The following is a 27,026-nucleotide window of genomic DNA, read 5'->3' on the forward strand; positions in this document are numbered from 1 at the left end:
TTTCTCTCCAATTCGCGAGCACGCTCTTTCGCTTTTTCTCTTTCTATCTCTCTTCTGTCTCTCGCACCTGTTGCCCTCTCTCCCTCATCCCTTGTTTGCCTTCTCCCACTATGCTTTTGCTCTCATTCTGTGTTTCAAAGCACTTCAAGGCAGGGAGGGAACGTGGGAAAATACAGTGACATTCTTATAAGTCCTTGATACATTCAGAATGTGAAAATTAACTATCATAATCAGCCTGGCGACATCTCAGAAATAGAAAATGATGATGATGAGGAGGGCAGGGGGGGTGGGAGGGAGAATGAGACAGACCAGTGGCTACATTACTATGCCTGACGACAATTGAGGTAATGCCAGAATTTAACAAGAAGAGGTGGGGTTTGGAGTAAAGGGAGAAGGAAAAGAACAAAACAAGCGACTATCGTACTAGCCTGATGACATTTCAGATAGTGCATGAGGAGGAGGAGAAAACAAATGGGGGACCCGGGGCGGGGGGGAGGGAGAGACAAAAAAGCTGCTATGAAATAGGTCAGGAGACATAAGTGATAGAGTAAGAGCATTTGACAGTGATACGGATGGGTGGGGGTTGGCAGGAGAATGAGACAGACAAGTGCTACATTACTATGCCTGATGGCAATTGAGGTAGTGCTGGAATTTAACAAGAGGAGGGGGTAGGGGGAGTTGGAGTAAAGGGAGAAGGGGAACAAAACAAGCGACTAACATACTAGGCCTGACAACATTTCAGATAGTGCTGGAGGGGGCGTGGTAGGAGAAAACAATAAGTGGGAGACAAACAAGCAGTTAACAAACAGCTCAGGCAACATATCTGAATAGCTTAAGTGCTAAGGATAGGGGGAGTGGCGAGAGGGGAGAGGGTGGGACAGAAAGACGAGGGAATTCAAGTCGGCAGAATATCACAAGCCAACAGGGGAACAAGCGGGTTCAGTGGGGGGCACACAGACATCACAGGACCAGAGGGGTGGATGGAGAGAGGTGGAAAAGCAAGAGTGGAGAGTGAATACAGTTGCAGGAGTCAAAATAACACACAATGTTGTAAGAGAACAATCAAATGCAAACCAGGATTCAAGATGAGAAAGGTCACAGCATGATTCAAGGCCACCATGAGTAAGAGATGAAGTGGAAGTCCAGCATGAAAAAGGGTGAAGCACCATGAGTCCATAAGTCCAAAGAAAGTCAGAAATCCCAGTATTGGCCACAAGGCGGTGGTGGTGAGCAAAATGTATCAAGACAGCTCCTGCAGAAGGGGGGCACAGAAGAAGAGCAGGGGGGAACACAAGGGTTTGGGGTGCACTAAGAGACAAAACGGGAGAACAGAGTGGCCGGGTGGGGGGCATTGAGAGACAGAACATCCTCCATGGATGTTTTCTTTTGTTATCCTCTCAGTCATGTGTCTCCTCCACTGCCTATCCTAGTCTTCTCTTAATCAGACCCTTCTGTGTTGATATATTATACTGTCAGTCTGTTTGTGATCTTGCTACCTTTGTTCTATTTTAGAGGTTTTAAAGCTGTACTTGTCTGCCTCTTGTTTCCTTTCAGTGTGCAATGAGATTGATCAATGGTCTCCTCCAGTGCCAGGACAAACCCTGCACCTTCCAGTCATGGGTGTCGTCATGCAGGTAGGGGATTCTGTTAAAACTTACGTGACCATGCTAAAGCCTACACTACATATAACCCACTAGATTATGAGGGAAGAAATTGAGTTTTTAAAAGCATCTTTGTCATCTAAATAACAACTCAATATCTTGGATCCCTCACCAACTAAGGTATATAAAGGATTCAACATCAATCAGAACATGACAGAGTGCATTGGCATTCAGAAAAATGTGCTTAATAGGATTATTTATTCATAAGAGATTGTGGCTTAGCCCTCTGCAAACATAGAAGGACTGAAAATAAAGTTGAAAATTATTTATTACAAAACGTGATTCAGCCAGTGCATAAATCGGTAATCTCATTCACTGGTACCCTAGTGGCCTCCTTACCTCCCCAGCTTCCCACTTCCACAAGTAAGCACCACCTGTCCAGTCTCTTGCAAGTCTGTTTTCCTGATGCTCTTTGGTTTGGGATAATCTTTGATCACCACATAAGTGCACTGGTAACCCTCTATGTGGAGGTTAGATGTATTGTCTTGTTGGACTGTCCTCTGTTCCTGACCAAAATCCACTTGGTAACCCTGTTGGAATTTGGTCTTACTTGTAACCTAGGATGGCATTCATGTCAGGTTTTATATTTATCCTTCTCTTTGTTGTTGGGCTCCTGGTTGCCTTCACTACCTTCAATGCTTTGGAATTTTTAAACTTGGAGAAATATCTCCCTCTCTGTAGCATTTACCATCAGGACTTTCATTGTTTTTAGATCTTGGGCAGATGTGCACTTCATGGTGGGGCGGCCTGGCCTCACTACTGGGGCTACCAGGGCTCGTACCTGCTCACCTACCACAGTCCCTTTTTACTTTATTGCCTCCACGCACGGCTGCTTTCCAGCCGGTCTACCGGCTTCGGCTCAGTCACAGCTGAATCCAGCAGCGGATGAACTCTGCAATCCCATGTGTAGGCTAAATGGCAGACCTCAGCAGGTGTGCAGCGGTCTTTAGCTGAAGTCTCGCCAAAGTTAAGCCTGTCTGTGCCCGTCCGGCCTACTGGCGGGCCATGGGCATTTCAGTATGTTCCCTCTTCTGCCCTCAATAAATATTCTGGTTGGGCTCTGCTGCAGTTGGTCCCCAGTTGTACAGCTCTGCCAACAGGTATGCGAAGTAACAAGTTGCGCCCTGTTTCTGCACCGGCTTATCATGATGTCAGTAAATTAAATTGTTTGCCACTGAATGCCTGCTCAATACCCGCACATGCTTCCAATCTATATGATCTATTGTAAAACACAGAGCCTGAACTCTGTTTCGTGACAGAAACCTGGCTACGGGACACCTCTGAAGCCTTGTTGGTTCAAGCTATACCACCAAAATATAGCATCTGGCGTAAGGACAGAGACTCCGCCCATTCGGGAGGAGGTCTCAGTGTAATTTTTAAAACCATATTGACATGCGTAGTGTAGCCTCTCGGGTTTAAAATTCAAATGGAGGGTCTGCTCCTGCATATTATTTTTTCACCAACACTGACTGTGTTTGCACTACTGGTCCATCGGCCCGGTGACCAAGATTCCGTTTTTTACCCAAGGTTCATAGACCTGGTAGATGACCTCATAATTCTAGGTGACTTTAATCTGACATCATTAACAATCACGCCAGAAAAACCTAAAGGTTTTATGCAGTCAATGGCTGACCTAAATCTTCATCACATATCATGGGTCCTACCCATAAACAGGTTAACATGTTGGATTTGGTTTTTTCAGACCCCGATCTGGTCACAGCGTTCCCCTCCTTGCAGGTTTTTTTGGACTGACCACTTGGCGCTCCCATTTTAGCTGAATGGTTTCCTGCCCCCAGATTCTGCGCCACAACCTTCCCTCAATTCGGCACAGATGGTCTACTTTTGCCCCTTAGTTAATCTCAGCGGGGCTCTGCTTTCAGCACGGTAGCAGATCTCCTAGCCTCCCTTAAACCATTAGTGCCTCAAGCCCGTCCGTCTGAACCATAGTTGTCCCTGATCTAGCAAAGCTTTGTCTGCTCCGAAGGCAAGCAGAAAGGAAATGGCGGATTACTTATTAAGTCTCAGCTAGGTCCTTCTCATCGGGCAGCTACCCATACACCAGCTAGCTATAGTTGAAGCTAAACACTCCTATTTCTCAGGTCAAATTACTCAAGCTTTAAATCAGCAGAAATAACTTTTTAAAATTGTTAAATCTCTAGCAGTTAGATCCGCTCCCCCGAGCACCACCCAGCTACTTAGTCTTTGTGACCCGCTCTATGACTTTTGTATTGATAGAATAGTTTGGCGGATCTGATTAATTTTATCATCCGTGGCGCCTAACTGTCCCAGTCAGTCTGATGACAGTGTTGCTTCATCAGCCACTTGTATCATTCCAATATCATGGGCAGCTTTTTCCCCTGAAAGCATCAACGATATAATTCGGGTAACACTCAAACTTAAATCCACTTCCCCTCTAGATCCTGTTCCTCTTTCTATCTTGAAACTAATGATAATGGACATTGCACCCCTGGCTACGGCAGCTGTAAACTATTTGTTTTTTTCTTGCTTGATCCCTGTCACTATCAAACACGCTCTGCTTATCCATCGAAAAAGGCCACACTTGATCCCCTACTTCCATCAAATTACTGTCCTATCTCTTTGTTCTCCTATCTGATGAAGGTGTTGGAATCTTTAGTCACACCTATGTTAAGTTCTTTTTTTTTAAATGCTGCATTTGTCAATCCAATCCAGTCAGGTATCAGGCCAGTACGTGGCACTGAGTCGGTTTTAGTGTCGGTCATGGATGATCTGGCGGATCTGGGTGGCGGAGGTGTGCTGATTTTACTAGATCTGTCGGCTGCCTTCAACACCATAGGTCATGCCATCTTGCTTCGCAGACTCTCTGAGGCCGGCATTGCCGGCTCGGTCCTGGATTTGGTTCAGTTCCTTTCACAGTGAGCGATCCCAAATTCTGTTTCTCTGTCCTTTCACTTCAAGTCCCTGGTCTGTCACGTGTGGGGTGCCCAATGGCTCCGCCCTTTCATTGGTTCTTTTCAATGTTTAGGTCCAACCCCTTGTCCATCTCATTCAATCTTTCAGTTTCCGCTGCTACATGTGCGCTGATGACATGCAGATCATTGTCCCTGTTACTCTTGACAATCCTTCAGGAGCTTCCAATCTTAACAACTGCCTGAAGGCAGCCCCGAGCGTGTCGAAGGACACGCTCGGGGCTCCACCCTCAAGGCCTGTGTCAAAGCCGTTTCACTCAAAGCCCTCAACGCCATTCGAGGCCGTGGTGTCGGAGGTACTCCTTGGCACGGGGGAACCCCTTAGAAAGGCTCTGGCTTAGGCAAAACATGTCTTTCTCCCTTATTCAATGCCCACTTTCCAGCCTATGGAGTATATTTCCGAGGTGGAAGAGGGTTCTGAAGATGGGTTGGTTCCAGACACGGTACCAGATGAGATTCTTTCTGGACATAGCCAGATTGAGGACCTACGTCAGTCACTGCATGATGCCAGTGGTCTGGGCACCTCTCCAGAGGTGGAGTTCTGTAGGCCTGAGCCTGGCACCTATGCCAAGTCATTGTATCGGCGCCTTATGTCGAGGGTCATGGACTACTTGGGGTGGTCGGCGCCCCCAGTTGATTTTGTGCATGATGACCTGACTGATATCCTCGACCAAGGTCCATCCACTGACCCGGTACTGCCTTTTCATATGGCTCTCCAAAGAAGGGTGGCAGCGGTTTGGACTGCTCCGGAGAGTCTCCCAGCAGTGGGCAAGTCTTTGCCGCAAAAATACTGCCCAGCCAGTAGTGACCCCCTGCTACTTGACCACGCACCCCACTCCGGAGAGTTTGGTGGTGCAGGCGGCTACGGCCCCAGCAAAGCAGGCGTCGTATCCTACCATCTCTCCTGATAGTGATGACAAGCATTTTGATGGCTGGGTGAAGAAAGTGTTTTCTTCAGGGGGTATGGCTCTTCAGGCGGCCAACTCCGTATGTGCCTTGTCACGTTTCATGCACACTCTGTGGAACTGTATTTCCTTAGCGGCTGAACATATTCCCAAAGGGCACGAACGGGATGGTTTTCTTGCTATTATTCAGGATGGCAAGGATGCCATGTGTGAGTCCGTTCAGTCGGGTTTGGACATGGCAGACTGTGTCAGCCGGTCCATGGCAGCGAGCACCGTAATACGCAGGTTTGCGTGGTTGAGGAAGTCGGGGTTTGCTCCTGATGTGCAAACCAGGCTCCTCAACATGCCCTTTGATGGTGAACATCTTTTTGGCAGCAAGGCTGACGAGAGCCTTGAGAGGTTGCAGACCTCAAAAGCTGCAGCGAAGTCGTTGGGCGCTGCAGTCCGCCAACCTCCGCCTTTTCCTCCCAGGGGACAGCAATGGAGGGGAGGTTCCTTTCGATATAATTCATCCTTTAGCAAGAGGAGCTGCAAGTCAAAGGGGCAGCCGTAGGAGTGCCAGAGGTGGAAAACAAGGTACTTGAGGTGCCAAGGCTGCGCGAGCAGTTGCCTCTTTGCCCTCAGGCAACGCCGCAGCCGCTTCTGCTCAGTCCTGAGGCCCATGCTTTGCCGGTTGGGGGAAGGCTGGCACAGCATCTTGTAGAATGGCGTACCATTACTTCAGATGTGTGGGTTCTGGAGATCATAGCCCATGGCTACTGTCTTCCTTTCTGGCAGAGGCCTCACGACAATCCACCAGGGAATCTCTCTTTGAAGAGTCGGGATCCGCTCCTTGTGCAGGAAATTCAATCCCTGCTGGCGAAAGGCGCCATTGAGCTGGTGCCTGTAGCGGAGAGGAACAAGGGATGGTATTCCCCTTATTTTTTGATTTTGAAGAAAGACTGGGGATTGAGACCCATCATGCACTTGCGTGGTTTGAAAAGACTCCTTAGGAAGGACAAGTTCAAGATGGTTACTCTCTCTCAAGTCCTCCAGGCCCTTCAACTTCAGGACTGGTTGGTGTCTCTCCACCTCAAGGACGCTTATTTGCATGGGTCGATCCATCTCAAGCACAAGAAGTACCTGAGGTTCGCGGTTGTCGACTCACACTTTCAGTTTCGGATCCTGCTGTTCGGATTGACCTCCGCCCGAGGGTTTTCACCAAGCTCATGGTGGTGGTGGCAGCGTATCTCAGGAAAGGGGGGATTCACGTCTACCCCTACCTGGATGATTGGTTGATCAGGACGCACTCTCCCGAGCAAGTCCTGGATCATCTGTCTGTCACCTGCAACTCCCTTCACAAGCTGGGCTTCTCCCTCAACTTAAAGAAGTCCCACTTGACGCCAACTCAGCGACTCCAGTACATCTGAGCAGAGCTCGACACGTCCCTGGGGCAGGGTTTTCCTCCCCAGGTGAGGGCTCGCCACATTCAGCAGATGGTGCACAAGTTTCAACATGCCCAGTGTCTCCCAGCATTCGAGTTCTTGAGGTTGCTCGGCCTCATGGCATCCTGCATTCTTCTGGTGCCAGGTTGCGGATGAGATCTCTGCAATGGGCTCTCAAGCTCCAGTGGTCTCAGTCCTCCGGCAGGATGTCGGACCCCGTTCAGGTGCCGCTCTGTCGCCCAGGATCTTCTGTGGTGGGCCGACGAAGGCAATCTGATGAGGGGGGCTCTGTTTTGGCTACCCTGGCCGGAGGTGACGATCGTGACGGACACATCCCTCACGGGATGGGGAGCTCATGCCAACGAGTTGAGTCAGCGGTCGTTGGTCACTGTTGGAGTCCAGACTCCATATCAATCTGTTAGAGCTGAGGGCCGTCAGGCTTGCCCTGAAGGCTTTTCTGCGGACTCTGCGAGGAAAGAATGCCCTGATTCTGACGGACAACACAGTGGCCATGCACTACCCCAACAAAAAGGGGGGGGCAGGGTCACTTCCTCTGTGCAGGGAGGCGATGCAGCTCTGGTTCTGGGCCATCCAGCAGGAAATTTCGATCTCGGCTGTTCATCTGGCCGGAGATGAAAACGAGACGGCGGACGCTCTGAGAAGGCAGAGCACGATCTTTCACGAGTAGGACCTGGCTCAGGAGATTCTCCTGGAGATCTTTGCCCTTGTCACGCTCACCTGATTCCCACGGAGGCGCAGGTCTGGCTTCGAGTGCTGATGCTTCTTCAATGGTGAAGCGCAGGACTCTGAAGATGGACAGGAAGGGCCCCTCTACTATGGCTTTTCTGGCTCGCTGGAATATTCCCATGTGCGTGAAAAGGAGTATTACCTTAGGGTCTGGAAGGATGAGTTCTCCATCCTGCTTCTGATGCAGGGGCGCGTTGAAACCCAGTTACTTCACTGGATTGAGGTTTGATGGGAGTTCAAAATAAGCTTGACTATTCAGGTGAGGCGCTGTAAGAGTTCTGTTGCAAGTTCAAAAGTTCAAGCTTAATAATAATGTTCATTGTCTTATTGCAGCAAGCGCTAATGCTTATGTCTGTTTCCCCTTAGGGGCCGGGGTTCGGAATGCCGGAGATATGGCGCCGACCCGAAGTGAAACGTGCAGTTCCAGTAAATGACAGGTAAGTTCTGGATGAGCGTTCAGGTAATGTCTTTGCATTCGCTCATTCAATGTCTTTGTCTTTTTCCCCCATAGGGGCCGGGGTCCGGAATGCCAGGAAGCGGCAGGACCCGAAATGAAATGGGAATGACCCATCAGGTAAGTCTTAGAAGGAAACTGAGCTTTTCCTATTTCCCTTCCTTCTCTCACCTTGTTTTCTTGTCTTTTTCTCTCTAGGCTCTGAGAAATGGGTGCGGATCCGGATGATCGCTGCTGAAGATGGAGGCGCCCAGGAAAGGTGAGTGAAATGCAGCGCTGCAGCGATCGAAGCGAAATGCTTTTAAAATGATGTCTTCCCTTTCAGGATCATCGGTGTGATGTCTCTGTGATGCAGCTTTAGCAGGTAAGGTCTTCTTTCTCTCCAATTCTCTCTTATCTCCCTTTGCAGGTGACCCAGGATGCTAACAGGCGTGGCTGAAGTCCAGATGCAGGAGCTGACACGGTGAGCGTCCAGCTGCGAGGAGCAGAACAACGCGAAGCGTGAGTTGCTGATCGGGCGTGGTTTAAATGGCTTTGGAAGAAGTTCCAGGTATGTATCCTTCCACCGATCAGGTATGTATCCTTCCCCGACCACACCCAGGTGGAAAGTAGTCCAACAGGTAAAGTACTTCCATTCAGGCCTCAAGAGGGCCTGGATGTAGCAGCATGGTCTGCATCAGGTAAGTGCACATTAAAACACTTGAACACATGTCTAGCTTTATGAGCCTGGCGCCTAAGGCGCCAGGACTGTGTCCAAAGGGCCCCAGCTTGGGCCCGCTGGCACTTCCCTGGGGGGAATGATGCCTGCCTCTGGGGTTGCTGGGTCGGACCTGGCTCCTTGGAGGTAGGCATCATGACAGCCCTTTGGGGGACCCCTCAAGGGGATCTCTTCGCCTCCAGTGTCAACCGGAAGTGTGAAAGGTTCTGCTCGCAGGAATTTCCTCCAAGAGGAGCCTTAGGGGACGCGTTCATCGTGGAGTGGTCATTCCCGCTGCTATACGCGTTTCCTCCAGTCCTCGTCATTCCGCAAGTGCTGCAGAGGTTACGGAGGTTCGGTTCCCGGATGATCCTCATTGCTCCGGCATGGGCCCTGAGGACGTGGTACCCGGACCTTCTGGACTTGTCCATCTGCCCTCCACGTCGTCTTCCCTACCGAGACGATCTGCTCTCACGGGAGGGGGGATCAGGTTCTCCATCCAGAGGTCAGATCCCTCACCCTTCATGCTTGGTTTCTGAAAGGTTGAGGTATAAGGATTGGGACCTCCCTGAGGACGTGATGGAGGTGTTGCTTTTGGCCATACAGTCGGCAACAAAGTCCCTGTACCGTTGCCGTTGGAGAGAGTTCTGCGACTGATGCAGGGTTCAGAATGTGGATCCTTTTTCATGTGACATTCCTGTCGTTTTGTCTTTTTTGCTTTCTTTGGCCCACAAGGGCCTGTAAGTGGGTACCATTAAAGGTTACCTGGCGGCGCTGTCTATATTTAAGCACTCGTCTGAGGAGTGTTCTTATTTTAAAATCCCTTTAATTTCTCAGTTTCTGAAAGGGCTCACTAATGTATTCCCTCCGTCACCTTTGGAGGTGCCTGGTTGGGATCTGAACCTTGTTCTCAAGTTTCTAATGGGTGCTCCCTTTGAGCCTTTGCATTCTTGTCCTTTGAGACTGTTAATCCTTAAAACTGAGTTTTTAGTTGCGGTCACTTCCGCTCGCAGAGTGAGTGAGTTACAGGCGCTTTCAGTTAAGCCACCCTTCACTGTGTTTCTCAAGGACAGGGTTGTCCTAAGAGTTCGTCCTTCCTTTCGTCCAAAGGTGGTGTCGGAATTTCATTTAAGCCAGAAGCTTAGTCTTCCGGCATTTTATCCTCCTCCACATCCTGGTAAGGAAGAGGAGAGGCTCCATAGGCTGGATCCTAGGAGAGCTTTAAGCTTCTACATTTCACGCATGTCCCGGGTCAGAGTGGACAATCAACTCTTTATTGGTTACGCTGGAAGGCGTTTGGGACAAGCTGTTACTAAACAAACTTTGTCTCGATGGATCATCTTGGGAATTTCCGAATGTTACCGCTTGGCGGATAAGGACCCTCCGGTAGGCTTACGGGCCCATTTTACCAGGGGTATGGCTGCCTCTACTGTCCTGCAGAGGGGTGTTCCTATTCATAACATCTGTGATGCAGCCATCTGGGCTTCGGTCCATACTTTCGTATGTCACTACTCCCTTGATTCTATCCGGGGGCAGGATCTGGCCGTTGGCAAGGCGGTCCTTTACTCTGCAGTTTGATTGGGCATTCTACATTTGTATATTCTAAATCATTTTCCCGCCTCCTTACGTTAGTACTGCTTTGGGAGTCTGTCATAGATATGGAATACGTCGGAGGACCCAATCCCCTCGAAGAACAAGTTACTTTCTTACCTGGTAACGTTCTCTCGATGGGATGGTCCGACGACGTATTTCATATCGATCCCTCCCTGCCTACCCCGCTACAGAATTTCTTATGCGATTGCAGCTTACGTTTCCGCAAGGCTTTCTGTGGTCATACTGGCAGAAGATTGGTGCCACACGTTCTGGGAAAGAACTATAACTGAGGCTATGGGCATCATGCGTCCTACTTATAACATCTGGTGCCGTCAGAGGAGGTCCTCAAGGACGGCGTATCGACGTCATTGACGCAGGACGCAGACGCCGAAAGATTTTCAGAAGCAGCACAGCTGTGGTGATTACTGTCATAGATATGGAATACGTCGTCGTACCATCCCATCGAAAGAACGTTACCAGGTAAGAAAGTAACTTGTTCTTCCCTGCCATGTGGGGCCATGTCACTGCTTTTTGTGATCAGTCCAACCATTCTAGCTGTATGCGCCCTCAGAGTTACGGTGACACACTGCAACTGGCTATATTTCCCTGTTGTATGAGGCTGTGTCATTGCCTCTTGCGATCTGTCTAACAGTTAAATCTGCATGAGCCAGCAGCGTCGCTTGTTTGGGGCCTTTCCACACAAATGGAGGTCGACTAGCGCCTTCCTTACTGGCTGTGAAGTGCATCTGGCTGGGTCCCGAGGCAATCCGGCGAGCTGCGCAGTTCCATCCCTCACTGAATGCCGGCAAGTGTGGACTCTTTCTTTGCGTTCTCATCGGCCAGGCACGTTTCTCGCTAGGTGCCAGCAGACGGAGGCTCACTTTTAGTGTTTTCAGTGGATGGCTTTGTCTCATGCTAGGTGCCGATGATGCGGGTCTCCGTCACTAAACTTCATCAGCATCTGCCAGGTTTCCGTCATGGTCATGGCGGTTCTTTGATCCGGGCAGCGTTCGGACCAAATAAAGGCTCAGCTGTGCTCACAAACCGACTTCTGCATGCTCAATGGGGTTGGATTTCGGCTTGTGGTTTTTGTCCGCGTTAAGCCTTGCCATTCACGGAACGCTCGACCATTGTTCTCTGCTTGGCGAGGGAGACAACGGATCAAGCAGCTATAGTGTCTGTACCCCCTGGTGGTCTCCATTTGTTCAAGATTTTAAGCACTCCTCCCTTACCTGACAATCATCAACAGCTCCGTAGCTAAAGGCACCTTCCCCTCGACCCTCAAGACCGGACAAAACCTCCTGCTGCTTCTGAGACCAACACTAGACACTGACGATCTTGGCAACTACCGCCCCATAACACAACTTCCTAGGTAAGTTCCTTGAGCAAGCAGTAGCCTTGCAACTCCTAACATTAAAGCCAATCACTTCCTTCACTCCTGCCAATCTGGCTTGAGACCCAGATGCAGCACAGAAACTGTTGTCATCAAGGTGATGATAGACCATGCCCTTATAATCCTTGATGATGATGGCCATCCTTGCCTCCTAGTTCTCCTTGACCTCTCAGCAACATTGGACACAGTAGACAACACGACACTCACTGACAATCTACATTGCCTCATGGGGATCAGCAAGATCATCCTGAGCGGTTTCAAATCCTACCAGTTCATACAAATGGATTCTTCCAGATCACCAATTCTATCCATTACCTGTGACCTGCTGCAAGGATCCATCCTAACCCGTGCGATCTTCAATCTTTACATGAAAACGCTTGGAACCATTCATCCTCTGCACAACATCCATACTCACCAGTGCCCAGATGACACGCAGATCTACCTCAAGATATTCTCCATCAAAGCCATTCACAGGCTCAAGGCCTGCCTCACATTGATCCAGCTCTGGATGTCTAGTGCTTACCTGAAGCTCAACCCCTCCAAGACTGAATTCCAACTGCTGACCAACACCACCAAAACCGCTGATATCCAGACCTGGCTCTCTGCTTTGAACCTCAAGGGATTCACACCCCAGCTGACCACCTGTGCCAAGTCCCTTGTGTTCAACATGGACAGACACCTCACTTTCAAACAGCACATAATAAGGAAGATACAAACGGTCTGGTACCAACTTTCTCTCCTGCGGTAAATCAAGCCATTCATCCCAGAAAACAACTTCAGATCCACTGTCCAAGCCTTGTTGCATTTCCACCTGGATGGTGGCAATACCTTTTTGGAAGGCCTTCCAGCGACTACCCTGGCCCCCTTGAAATGTGACCTGCGTGCTGCAACAAGGCTCATTAAAGGACTTTGTAAATCGACCACATCCCCCTGACGTTCATCGAATTGCACTGGCTCCCACTGCAAACCGGTATCATCTTCAAATCCAATAGCATCATCTACAAGGCGGGCTTCCTGAAGTCCACAAGCTACCTCACTGAGAAACTCTGCATCTGCGATCCACCAGAAGTAGGAAAATGTACAGACTTGTATTACAACGGTGCAGGAAGGAAAGAGCCAGAAGACAAATGTTCTCTATCTATACTCCAAGACTCCAGAACTTCCCTGTCAATTTCAGACTTGCCCCATCACTGTTCTCTATCTTTAACATATTCCTGGAAGGGGGACCAAACTCTCATAAAGGTTAACAAACTCCATGTTGCCATAGCTATTATATTTTCCATTGCTAGAACTCTCCATAGTTTGATCCAGCATTGTCCAATAATCATACCCTCTTTTGTTTTCCAGAATTGGGCCACCATTGTTTAGGCTGCATTAAACATGTGGGTAATCCGGGTAGTAGTCGCCCCCCTCCTATTATATGAACCCTCCGACACGTTCCCTAGGACCACCACTACCGGATCCATTGGCAACTGTCTGCCCATTATTTTCTTAATATACCGCAAAATGTCATTCTAGGAGATCTTGGACCTTGCACAGGTCCACCATAAATGTCCCAGGTTTCCCAATTCACTTCACATGCTCCAGAACAGAGGGGAGACCTGAGGAGAGAATGTATTGATATGCTGAGGGGTAAGATAGCACCTAAAGCATATTTCGTATCCGTTTCCTTTATCATACTACATCTAGAAGCCCTGTGTGCACGTTCCCAAAAGTGCTCCCAGTCCTCCTGTTCAATAATGACCCCCAATTCCTTTTCCCACTTTTCCATATAAGGTCACTTATCCCCTGGAGTATTCCCATCCAGCATTCTATATAACCTTGAGATCCTACCCTTCTCCATCCCCTCTCTTAGGGAAATGTCCATTCCCATGGGCACCCTACACCCAACCTCACGGACCAAGGATATGAACGGAGGATAGCACAGGGGCAACGTGCTGGTCTTGGAAACAAGACCACGCAGAGCAACAGAAGTTTGAATCCCAGATCTGCGCTTGGAAACAAAACTCAGAAACGGTATTAGGCGCGTTATATAAAAAAAAAAATAATAAGATTAAATAAATAAATACATACATGTATTTATTTATTGGATATTTGTATGGCACCTACACACAAGTGTTTCCTGGCGCCACAAGACAAGAACGGGGGCAGGACATAGGGAAAAAACCCAGTAACGGTCGTACTAGGCCTTTTGACACCCTTACTGTGCAAGTGCAGCAACAAACTGCTGGGGAGGGATGGGGTGGCAGCAGGGGTGGAGAGGGGGAGAAGTGCAGGGGTGAAGTTCCCAAAGGTCAGAGCAAGTGCTAAGGGGAGCCTCGAGGGAAAGTGCTAGAGGAAAGGGGGAGGAGGGAAATAAAGTGCGATGGGCGGGGTGGTCCAACTTCAGGCTAGTGAAGGGTTCCCGAGGGCAAGTGCTAGTAGGGATGCTGGGGGAGACTGGTTGAGGATGGTCTGGTCCCTGTAGGATTCATAGGGGACCGGGAACCAGTTGCAGCAGCGGAGGGTGCCTGAGGGCAATTGCTGGGAAGGGATGCTGGGGGAGACTGGTTGAGGGTGGTCTGGTCCCTGTAAGTTTTATAAGGGACCAGGCACCAGACACAGCGGCAGAGGGAGATTAGCACGAGAGGGGGGCAGGGAAGGAGGAGGAAATAATGAAAGTCTGGAGGAGTTTTCAGAACATAAGAAGGTCTGGCTCAAGTGTGAGGGTGGCAGGGAGGCCATTCCAGAGGGAGGGTCCTACCCCGGAATGGGATCTACCTCCCACTCTCTGCTTGGAGAAGCGTCCAAACTCCAGACAGTTGGAGCTAATGGTAGAACTCTAGAAGGGAGGTATTTAGGGAGAGAAAGCTGGATGTAGAGAGGTCCCGGGCCCCAGACAGCCTTGTTGATGATGCAAAGGGTCTTGAATTTGATCCTTGCCGGTCACTGGGAGCCGCTAGAGAGATTTTAGGGCTGGAGAGATGTGGTCCCTGGGCTTGAGGCCAAGGGTCATTTCACAGCCCTATTCTGAATTAGTTGAAGGGGGCGAAGGGAGGAAAGAGGCAGATTGAGGAAGTCTGTTGCTGTAGTCCAGCCTGGAGGGAACCAGAGCTCTGGAGACCTTGATCTTCTGGGGGAAGGTGAGGAATGGAGAATGCCTCTGAGGAGGTGGAACTGACAGTTGGACTTTTTGGCAAGGTCCGAGATGTGAGGAGAGAAAGAGAACGAGGAGTCAAAGATGACCCCAAGGTTTCTGGCCTCTCAAGAGAGAGGGGGCCCAAGGATGGTGGCTAGAGAGTGAGGGGGGGGGCAGGGAGCAGGTTTCCCAATGAGAAGGACCTCTGTCTTACTGGCATTGAGATAGACATTGTTAGCAGAGCACCACGCCTGAATAGCAGTCCGTCAGTCAGAAATAAGAGATGAAGGAGAGGATGGCATGATATGATTTGATATGATAGATTATTTATAACACGCTTAATACCCAGAGGTTTCTAAGCGTGGACCCGGGCATCTAACCTGTGTTGTTCCGTGTTGTCCTGCTTCCAATGTGAGCATGTTGCCGCTGAGCTATCCTGGGAGCTTAAAAGGAGTGCTGTATGTCGTCTGCATAACACTGGAAGTGAGGAGAGAAGGTGGAGATCAAATGTGCCAGTGGGGGAAAGTAGATGTTGAAGAGCCATGGCGATGGAGAGCCCTGCAGGACGCCACAGGAAGAGAGTGAGGTGGCAGAGAGGAAAGGGCCCAATTCATCTTGGGCGGATTGGTTAGCAAGGAGGTCGTCAACCATGCAAGTGCCAGGTCAGTGATGCCTAGGGTATCGCAGAGACGATTTATGAGGATGGCAAAATACGCGCTGGCTGATAAATCTTAATTTTTCAAATCGGGTACCTGGGTGTGGTTGCTTGAATACACCTTAAAATCAGGCATAGTAGCCGGAATGCTATTCTTTGCCATACTGGCAACAAGTGCAGTTTTTGCCGGTACTTGGAGATGGGAACTCTTTTTGGAAGATTGTATACTAATCGAATGGCAGCGTTCCGAGCTACTTGGAGTTGTTGCAGTTGACAGTCTGGGGCTCCAAGTAGCAGCGTGCCGCAGTAGTCCAATCTGCAGTTTACCATAGTACCTACAATCGTTGCATGGTCTGATTCAGAGAACAGAGTTAAAACCGGTTTCAGGAGTCTAATATGAAAGTAGACAGATTTGACTACCTCTGAAACATGGGCATTACTGCCCAAAGATACTTGCCAAATGCAGCCCAAGTTCTTAACCTTATGGGAGAAGGATGTGGCTGAATCAAATACGGCTAGAAAAGGGGTGGAGGCATGGTATTTGCTAAGAAGATACTTTGGTCCAAATACTATAACTTCAGTTTTGGTGGGGTTTAACTTAAGCTTGCTTTACACCACCGTCTTTTATAGCTTCAGTACAGGCCAAGGCATGCTCTGTAGCTTCTGGTGCCGATTTTAATCTGACATATATTTGTGTGTCGTCTGCATATAAATGCTATTTCAGGTTAAACCTGGAAAAGATGTCCATCACTGTCCTAAAATGGATATTAAACAATATCGGTAATGGTGATGATCCCTTTGGAACTCCACATAATACCGGAAGTGCTTCAGAATAGTAACCTCCCAGCTTGACTACTTGGGTCCGATTTTTCAGAAAGGAAGAAAACCATTTCAAGGGAGTCTGACACCTGGGTGACTTCAAGAAGTCTAGTCAAGAATAAGCCAAAGTCGACTGTGCCAAAGGCTGCCGACAAATCCAGCATAATCAACATACTGAAATCCCCTTCGTCAGCTACCCTCAGGATATCATCCCACATAGCCAATATTGTGTACATTCACATTACACTCTTGTGTTGACACACAAGCAGGAACAGTGTCTCAGGTGGGTCAAGCTGTTCTTAAACATTTATTCGCAACTGTTCCTTCAGCCCCATCCACTTCCATGCAATTCTATGCAAAGCATATGAATCGAAGACGATTCACAATACAGGCATTACTTACCCAGTAATCGCCTTTCTGTGACTAGTATCTGCTTAGAGTCCCCTACGACCACCCCCTCACCAATGAGTTAAAAAAAACAGAGGAAAGGAATTATCCTACTCCTTACACACGTCATGTCAGAAAAACAATCAGTCTAAGGACGTTGACGTGTGAGGGTTTATGGGTACTCGTCCACATAGGGTAGGGATAGTGTGACCGGTATGGCCTTGATGACTCCCCCTTTTTCGAATTAGAAAAATACAATGTAATACTCCACACAAGCCTCTAGATGGCAGCCCATGCGAATCATGAGACTCTAAGCATAACGAAGATTGCTGGGTAAGCAATGCTTGCCATATATTTGCATACTTGACAGTAAGAAACTGTCCAATATGATTATCAGCGTCACAGATCTGTACCAAAGATTTTCAAAGAGATTTTTTTTTCCCTTGCTCTAATGCTCTTCTCTATTGGGCTTCTCCATTGTATACTGTTTTTTAACTTGTATTGTTTATGTTTGTGTACATTAAGTGGGGAAATGTGTTTTGACATATAACAGAACGAGCCAATCCTGCACCAGATTGCTTGGTGTTGTCATTTGTGATACATAGACTGGGGACAGGAAATTGCATGTCCCTGTGTACAGCAGATCTTGTTGGGGGGCGGTGTGAGGGCTGTAATGGGAGGGTGATGGTGCTACTTTTGGCTAAGGTGACCCTACACAGCACAATTTGTAGTGTTTTTGGCCTGAGTGTAGTCAGATTCGGTGGTGAGCGAAAGCGAGAGGATGCACAAGGAGATTGGGTAACTGAGGGATTAAGGAATGTGTTGGAGCAGCGCTTGTGCTGAGGAGAGTACTAGGAGGTGTTGTCAGACCAATAGGTGGTGCAAGGCTATGGATGAGTTTGTAGACAAGGAGTAGTAATTTTAAAGGGGACTGTTTTGTTTCATGGTAGTGAACTAGCATGGATATGTTGCGGAGAACTGGACAAAGCATGGGGAAAATTGTAGCTGCGCAGGGTCAATTTGAGTATTTTGTTGCGGGGAAAGGGAATAGAGGAGGCTGAGAAGGCTAGTATAGGAGTTAAGTCGACCGAGTACCAGAGTTAATACTAAGGTTTTGGTAGTGATAAGTGAGAAGAGACTGGACATTACTGATGGTTAAGTAGGTTCATCCTGGCAGTGGTAGAAGTAGCAGTAATAAAGTGGTGAACATTGCGGTCCCTCCGCTGACAAAAAGCATGGATCGGTTACGTGCTTTAGGTGAGGGGAAGGAGGTTGGGTAGAAATGATAGGTGAGAAAAGGAGATGGGGTAATTTGGGGACCTGAAGGTAGATGTTTGTGAGGAGTTAAACATAAGACACTCAGGAAGTCAGAAAGGCTTCTAGAGACGAGGACTGAGAGTAGTGTAAGGAACTCATGGTGGTAACTGTTAAGAAAGACACAAGTGATCACAGATCAAGGGTGTTTATTAAACTGCAAAAGTGGGTGAGATAAACGCCTAATCTAAACCTAAATCTAAGATGGGAGCAAGCTTCGACCATCAAATGAAAATAAGGCAGTGCTAGTGGCGTTGTCAAATAAAAGGGCCTATACTAAGAAAAACCTATTACCAATCCCTATGCTAATTACAAAAAGAGTGTGGGATAGGGTTCATACGAAAGAAAGAAGTGTTCACAAATAATATGTCAGGATGCAGTAGTTGGGGTCTCCCTTCCCTACGTTCTGAGCACAGGATAAGGTGGAACCTCTGAGCACAGCACACTTCTCGGGCTTCCCCAGCACGAGGCGACAGTTCCATTCTCGACCTTCAAGAACCTCCATGGCCAAGTCTCTTTCTTGCAAAATGTCTCTTGCCTTTGAGGGTCGGAAAATAACAAACCAAAAAGTTTCTTTTATACAGTAGTTACGGTAATAATGGCTCACCCCTGTGTCCCCCTCTTCTGGGCGCAGACCCTTCTCAATTTTCAGCCTCCCGCTTTCGGGTTCACTATGGCTTTTCCTTGGTTCACAAATATTAATGTCTTTTTAAATAATTCTTCAGGATTTGCCCCTTTCTGTCTGCATCCCTCTGCAGGGTTCACTGTTTTCAACTTGATCAAGCATGCCTTTCTCAACCACCTGTCAGTAAAAGACTTGCGACTGTACGGAGGATTTTGCAAGACTTGTATGACCACTTTGATCCAGAGGTCGAAGTGGGCCGGAGCGGTGCTCCTATGTTTTTTATTTTTAAGTTTCACTGTTCCTATACTTTTATTTTAAAAAGAAACAGTTCGGGAATGGTTTTGTTTTAAAATAAAAGTGTAAGAAGAAGTTGAAGCTTGCACTTCAGTGCACTGCACTGAACATTCCCTTAAATAGCAGGTGTGTTTGTTTGGCGGTTTGGATTGTGTGTGGGAGAGGGCGCAGGGATGGGGTTTGTGGGAAGCGGGTCAGGCCAGCAGGGGGAACATAGTTCCACTACTTCTTTTCATACACTTCGACTACTGCTTTGATCGTTCCTTTGCAGCATTCTCAAGGCCTTCTGGTAGTAGCAGTTTCAACAAAACATGGGATTCACCAAAGTCTCTTTGAGTAAGCACCCCCCTGGTGCTGGATCCCTCTGCAGCTGGTCTCTCCTTTATCCTAACAGTTCATTGAAATTCCCTTAAGTTGCTACTTTGCTGCTTTCGTTCAGCACACAGTGCGGTTCCTATCGGTTCTTCCCTCGACTCACCGGCTGTGATGAACCGCTTGGCTTTTCAGCATATCTGGAGTCAAGGTCGGTACTACGGTAGCAGGTGCCTCCCTCGGTCCTGCTTATCAGCGTAGGCACGCTCTCTGTACCAGTGACATCTGCTGCAACACACTTGAGCTGTTGTCTGCGGTCTTACGATTCCTTTTGCGGCCATTTTGCGGGTCTGGGTCGGAAAGGGCAAGGTCGTGTCTCTTCTCGTTATACTCTCGATGTTCACCGCCTTTCTCCTCTTCTTGAATTGCTGTGCCTGGATAGCTGTCTCATTGTGCGGTCTGCCTTACTCATAGTGTGCTTTTGTGCTCCACCTTTTATCCCTGTGGGGAAGGGAAATGACCATCAGGTGTGTCTGATTCTGGTCAATTGCCTAACCATGCCTGACCTTTGTACTGGGACATGTTAGGTAAACGGCTCGGGTGTTAGTCCATTGTCTGTGGTGTGCGAAAGTTTCCTTGTCGGAAAAGTGGGGGCAGTGTTTCATAAATATCCTACATAGGAGTGGAAAAGGGTGTTCAAGGAAGGGCGATACCGCATTTCACCCATCAGTGTCCCACATCCACTCCACAAGGAACGACCCCCCATCTAGGTGATCCTCCCTCATTGGTCCACCCCAGGAACTGGATCCAAAAGCGATGACTGTGTCCTGGTCACCTGGGTGACGGATCCCCTGGGACTAGCTAGGGAGACACCAGGGAAGGAGAAGATGTTAGTGTCCTTTGCTTAGAGATGTTTGAGTAAACCAAAGGAGATGTGCTGGCCGAAGGCGAAGTGTAAATGTTGAAACAGTACAGGCCCATGGATGGGAGCCCTGTTGGCCCCCTACTAGTAGGGAAGGTTGCGTCAATGAGATATTGAATGAACAATGAGAAAGGTGAAAGGCAATCATGTCAAGGTTGTATCCTGTATATCAATGTCTGCAGAGGTCTTATGGAGAGTGGATGTTCAACAATATTAAAGGCATCAGAAAGGTCCAGAAGGATTTGTCTAGAAGATTGTTTGCGATGGGGAGCAGAGGGCAGGAAATTTGAGACATTTGAGGGTTGGTTGAGCAAAATGCAGGCTTCAGAATCTGGACTGCAGAGGGTTGCAGACATCTTTGGTATCAAGGTCAGTGGAGATCCTTTTGAAGACAAGCCTCTTCAGGATTTTTGAACAGTGAGGGAGGAGAGGGATGCAGGTTGATAGTTAACATGATTATTGGGATCATCTGATGTTTTTTTGTTTTTGAGGATAGGAAGGACAAGTAGCTACCTTGTAGCGGGCAGAGAAAGGGAGGGATTAGAGAGTGATGGGAGCGGATAATGGGTATGATGTTCTTGATCATCTGAGGGGCAAACAAATCATTTGGGGAGCCATGAGGGTTTTGCTCGCCTTACTTAGAATGGGTGCCAAACCGGTGGATGAATATGGAGACAAAGAGCGAAGGTCCGAGTCAACAGGTATTGGGCACGAGTGGAGGGAAGGAGTGAGGAAGGAGATGGTGAGAGTATCACACATTTTAAAAATCTTAGTCTAGACTGGCCACCAGGGGGCACACACATAAGCTGGATCTCCGTGTGAGCTCCTAGCCCCACGGGCCATAAAGTGGTCTGAGCCCCCATTGCATTGCCCCTCACCCCGTTGAGAACTGGCAAAAAGTGGATGCCCTCCCGCATCTGACCAAAAATCCAGAGAAAATTGGTGCAGGACTCTCCAAGAAAACAATGATTCTGGGGGCACGTATGAAGATCGCAGCCAGGCACGGCCCGCGCCCACGAAAGCGAAAGCAATCCAGCCTTAAGAGCGCAGTAGAAGTTCTCATCTGAAACCACGCGGCGGATTCCATGACAGAGAGGAGGCCTGAGGCAAAGGCGTCTCTTTCTAGAAGGCACAGCTTCTGTGTGCGGTAGAGAGAGTCAGCCCTTACATGCGGACAGAGGACACAGTGGGTGACACAATTGGAGGGCAGCACCTTATGAGGACTCGAAGGTGAGGTAGTCGGCACCTCCCCCCCCCCTTGTGTTCCGTCCTCTCACTCGACTCCCTCCCTCCCCAACCAGCGACCTGCAGACTCGACACCCTGGGCGTATATTGTCAAGTGGCGCACTATCATTTGAAGTAGCCACAGACTAAACGCGGCCATCCGCATATTAAACACGTAATATCGTACACTGAACTGGAGGGACCCAAGGCTGGAACGCGACCATCCGCGCAATACGGCACGCATACCCAGTACTGCTCGCACGTCACATGCATTTGGTGTTCCCTCCGAAGTGAACAGACTGAGCAGGAGGTGTGCCTTCATGGAGAATTGGCCCGTGCATTCCTCACAGCAGGCAGATTGCTCCCGACCCCTCAGACCGCAGCAACCAGGCCCATTACATTTCACTCGTCTCACCAGCTGAGTAACGAGGCTCCAAGGCTGCGGAAAAGCGGACCCCCCCTCTCTGGGCATATAAAATGACCTACCCGACAGTAGTGCGACATATGGACTAACTCATACCCGCTGCAGCTCCACAAACTCGCTCTCTCCGGGCCCATATACCGGCCCCCCACATTACCTACCTGACGTCGGATACACTGGAAGGTGCTGGGGACTCGGATTTCACCCCTATACAAGCATTAATACGACAGGGTGAAGCCAACTCCTGGAAGAAGACCCCAGTCCAGAGGCAGTCTCGAACTTCACTATCCGCCTGGAATCACTCTGAAGGCAGCCATATCGCGAACGGACAAGGTCCATTTGCACTAGCTGATCTGGTAAACCCAGCATAGTGAAGGGAGGACATAGAGGTTCCTAAGGGTCACCCGAGAGCCGGTAGAGGCAGGGCTGAAAGAAAGGTCTGACTCGGGAAGACTGGGGATCAACACCCCCCTCTAATCTGTGTAGGGTTAGACACTGCAGGAGGTTGAACTTCTGGAATCCCTCTGAGGACATCCGGATTCAAGGCTAATGGAGTTTAGTCATATTCACCTTTTCTGGTAATGTCATGACCAATGAGGAAGTGTTAGAGAGACACCCAGAGATTGCCTCATGACCTGGTGGAGGCGGCATTCACAATCAGCTTTATCCAATGGAAGTACACCCCGCTGGTATTTCAGGGTACACACTGCCCATCAAAGAGGGTCTGAGCTGGTGAAGGCTGCTGGATACAGGATCAAACCCACATACCGCACGTAAGAATTCAGCATACTCGAGCATCAGCAGACATTACCCGGGCATGCAACAGAACTTACTAGAGGGTTGGGCCCCCGATGTAGGGGTGTGTGCCCTCCTCTAGGTGCCGGTGGTACACACACCAGGGGGTGACAACCTTCCACATCGTTGCAACGGGCCTATAGATCAGCGCCTAAGCAATCTATGCAACGAGCATCATTTGAACTCTGATGACAGCAAAACAGAGTGCCCTTTCTCCTCTGCCGGACACCCCTAATGTTGGTGCTACTTTTTGGTGGTGCAGATCCTCGAGGGTGACTGAGAGAGGGTTGGGCCCCCTCCTAAGGGGCGTGTGCCCTCCTCTACAGTGAGCACATCTGAGAACTGAAGCTCTATCGCATGACATAACGAGAACAAGAGAATTGGCCTAAATCAAGCTCTGCCCAAGAGGTGAGTGAGCCTGAATCAGAGAAATGCACACAGAAGTATCCTTTAAACATCATATCGTACCCTATCCATGAGGGACCAGTCGAGAGGCCTATGGACATGAAATAGAAACTTCCAACATATTGATTTGTCCCACAATGCATCGACTCCAACCACCCTCCAGATTCCAGGATGACAACGACGGGAACGGAAGCAGCTGCAACTTAGAGTGATGTGGCAACCCTGCTTAGTGAAATCAAGAGTATGAGGGCTGACATTGTGGGAAAGGTGGATAGGATAACTCAAAGGATCAACAAGATGGAAGAAAGATTAGATGAGGTTGAACATAACCAAACCTCCCAAAGGCACACTTTAGTCCCAAATAGACCTTAGAATCTCGGAGATAGAGGCTAGGGACGAAGAGTTTCGCCTAAAGATGGATGATTTAGAGAATTGAGAAAGCGAGAACAACCTGCGCATCTTTGGCGTCCCAGACAAAGAGGGAGAGACGGAACATGACTTGAAGATGACCCTTCACACGATCATGGAAATCTTGTTTGAGGATGAGTCCATTGATGAGTCCAAAATTAAACTGCATACACAGGGCCGGTGGGACGGTAGGTTGTCCGAAGACAGCATTAGCACGATTCTACAACTATGCAGACAAAGCCAGGGTCCTCGAGAAAGCCATCCACACACCACCGATTCTTCTTGACACAGCAACAGTGCCGGCCTTCCAGGACCTTTCGCCCCCGACCCTCGCTATGAGGAGGATGTGTATGCCACTCACCAAATGGCTGAAAGAGAAAGGAGTCCGGTACCGATGAGGTTACCCATTCTCGTTCATGTTTGAGTGGGAGGGAACCACGATAAAGCTGCGTACGAAGTAGGACATGCAGACCTGCATAATTAACCTTCTGGGAAGTCGAGAGGAAGAGGAAAATGACGGCGAGAGGCGGAATGAAGACAGGCAGTGGCGTATTTAAGGCCTGAGGTGTGGGCGCATACGCGGATCCAGAAAAGTTAGGAGGATGAATGAATCGCCAAGAGCAGAACACTGAGGACACAGGCTGCTAAGCGAACATTATGGGAATACTTATATTGCCCACACACTTGACCAAGCACACTGTTGTGGTCAACAAAGATCAATGGGATGACACGCTGATGATTGCATAAGCAGGGCAGAGAGGACTGGGGACGCCCAGCTTATGGCTTGAGGACAAGAGGTACTTGTATAGGAACCTAAGTAAAGCTAAGCTATTGAAGAAACCAGCCGATTTGGGGGAGCCGGAGGGAAAGGGTGCGGCGGTAACAAAAGGGGGCTCAATGTTTGATTGAATGTTTTGTGATGGGACCAGGACAACTCTGGTTCTCACTGGTGGTCTGGCTCCGGCTGCGGAAGGTTCGCTAAGGTGGTTCGGATGCCGCAAGGAAATAGGGGGTGGGTGAGGGGTAAAGGGAGGGGGGAGGGCAGGTACGATCAAGCGACAAGTCGGTCGTGAAATGTTACGCTGCCGAATCTTCGGCATTTTGTGCCTTGGGAACTTTACATGCTCATGGCTTTTTAAGTGTGCATGATGCACTAATAAAAAAACTTGGTATTTCTACTTCAGTGGACTCCGATTCCTGGTTTTAACACATTTTGCAGACTTTGAAGAGTGCTCCTCTACCTTTTTGTTGTAAACCACAGCAGAACTTTGATATATATATTACAGTAGCGTCCATGTAGTTATGGTTAAGTTGGTGTTTCCATAGGAAGAGCATTTTTTGGGTGGCTTATAACTTCGCTCCCTCTGGACGAATCCTCACCAAACTTTGCAAAAAAGTATATGGCCCAGTCTGAATTTTTTTGCAAAGTTTGGAGAGGTTTGGTCCGGGGGGGCAAAGTTATAGGGGGGGTCCCTAAACTTTTGTTTTTTCCCATAGACATAATGGGAAAAAACTTTGCGCACGCCTACAGCCCAAACCGCTGGACGGATTTACACCAAATTTGCGGCAGGAGCGGGGGCTTGGTCCCGAAAGTGTGCTTTTGCAAATTTGGTGTAAATCCGTCCAGTATTTTTTAAAAAAATTACCAAAATGTAAGGCAAAAAAATTAGTGATATCTCCGTTCGCTTCGCGGACGGACTTCCCGGTTCGCTCCGCGCACAGTGCCCTGATTGGCCGAGCGGCTTGCGTGATGTCCGTGGACATGCGTCGTGTTCGCTGATTGGACGGTGTGGTGTGTGAAGCACATCAGATTTTCTGTGGCGCCCGCCATCTTGCATTTGCGGACGACCGCGGACAGCGCGGTGAAACTTGGATTAAAAATTGTATTTAGTGGAGTGTGTTGGTGTGTAAGAGTGTTTGGGGAGGGTGGGGGAGTATGCGATAGGTTCAATGTTCTATTTTTTTTTATATGCTAGACACTTTTGTTTTGTTGGATTTGTCTGCGGACAACACGGATGTTCTGAAATGTTCTATATAAACTAAATGGTGGGGTGTTCTGAGGACGGAGTATGTGTCCGTTTTGTTCGCAAGCAAGCTAAAATTGATTTAAGAACACTTGCAGTGTCCTTAAATGTTCGTACATAAACAAAATGGGGGTGTCCTGAGGACACTGTCCGTATTGTACTCTGGCAAGTTGAATGTGTTTGAAGAACACTCGCGGTGTCCTGAAATGCTCTGATTACTTACTGGTAATCTTCATTACTCCTAGTCCTACTCTTCCTCGTCACAGTACTGACAACCCTCCTCACCCTCCCTGCGGTGAAGGTCCCATGCTCCGGCTTGGTAATATGAAACTGAGTGATGTGGATGTGGGGGAGGAGTTATAGGAATTTAAAGAAATAGAAGAAGGTCCTGTGTCGGAGGCAGGGGCCTCATGAAGTAAGTACTGGGACGAGGAAGAGTGGACGTGGAGGTAATGTTTGCAATTAAACAAAATGGGGGTGTTCTGAGAACGCTGTTCGTATTGTTCGTTGTCAGGTTGAAAGTGTTCAAGAACCCTCCTTATGTCCGTTGACATTACAATTTCCTATGGGCCTTACCAGACTTTTTGTCCACTAAACAAACGATAAATCAGGCTGCTGTGCGCCGACATTATGTGATAATCCTATCACTTGCCCCATCGACCTGGCTGACTTGCTTTTGCGACACTAAATCATATCTCCCGCCCCTAAGCTTGACATTATCAAAGCATTCATATTCCCCATCTCTCTCCGTGATGGTACAGGTTGCGTAGCCAAAGGCGCCCAGTCGTCTCCAGTCCTACGCAACTTTACACAGAACCCGGAAAACAACACAGATCATCTCATAACACAGCACGCCACAATTCAGAATATGAAACTGTGATTTAAAAGCAAACAGCAAGATTGTACATTTCGTAAAGTACTTTTATTTGACATCAAATGTTTAGAGAATATTCAGCGATTTGCATTTGTCTTTGCTGTCGATCCGCAAAAGTTCATGTTGAGTCACGTGCTGTTCCTTTGCGGTACACAGTGTGTTGGTTTATGATAAAGGAAGCACTATGGTCGCACTGATAATCGGAAGGCTGTTCCAGCAACGAGGCATTAGACCACCATAATGGTTGGTATGTTGCTTCTAGCCGCTAGTACCGCGTAAGGCCCACTCGTCTCAAGTCCTATGCGACTTTACACAGAACCCGGAAAACAACACAGATCATCTCACAACACAGCGCGCCACAATTCGGAATATGAAACTGTGATTTAAAAGCAAACAGCAAGATTGTACATTTCGTAAAGTACTTTTATTTGACATCAAATGTTTAGAGAATATTCAGCGATTTGCATTTGTCTTTGCTGTCGATCCGCAAAAGTTCATCTTGAGTCACATGCTGTTCCTTTGCGGTACACAGGGAGTTGGTTTATGATAAAAGAAGCACTATGGTCGCACTGATACTCGGAAGGCTGTTCCAACCACGAGGCATTAG

At 48.6% G+C, this 27,026-nt stretch overlaps 1 protein-coding gene across 2 annotated transcripts in view; it reads left to right on the plus strand.

Moving 5' to 3' along the window:
* DENND6B (DENN domain containing 6B) overlaps positions 1 to 27,026 on the plus strand; it is a 756,791-nt gene that overhangs the window by 352,501 nt on the left and 377,264 nt on the right. For both annotated transcript variants that reach the window (XM_069629519.1, XM_069629520.1), the window contains exon 7: positions 1,555 to 1,634. In XM_069629519.1, the coding sequence (XP_069485620.1) occupies positions 1,555 to 1,634 (80 nt within the window). The remainder of the gene's footprint in view (positions 1 to 1,554; positions 1,635 to 27,026) is intronic.

This window comes from Ambystoma mexicanum, chromosome 12 (genome assembly GCF_040938575.1).
Source record: "Ambystoma mexicanum isolate Mex_15411 chromosome 12, UKY_AmexF1_1, whole genome shotgun sequence".
NCBI classification, from domain to species: Eukaryota; Metazoa; Chordata; class Amphibia; order Caudata; family Ambystomatidae; genus Ambystoma; species Ambystoma mexicanum.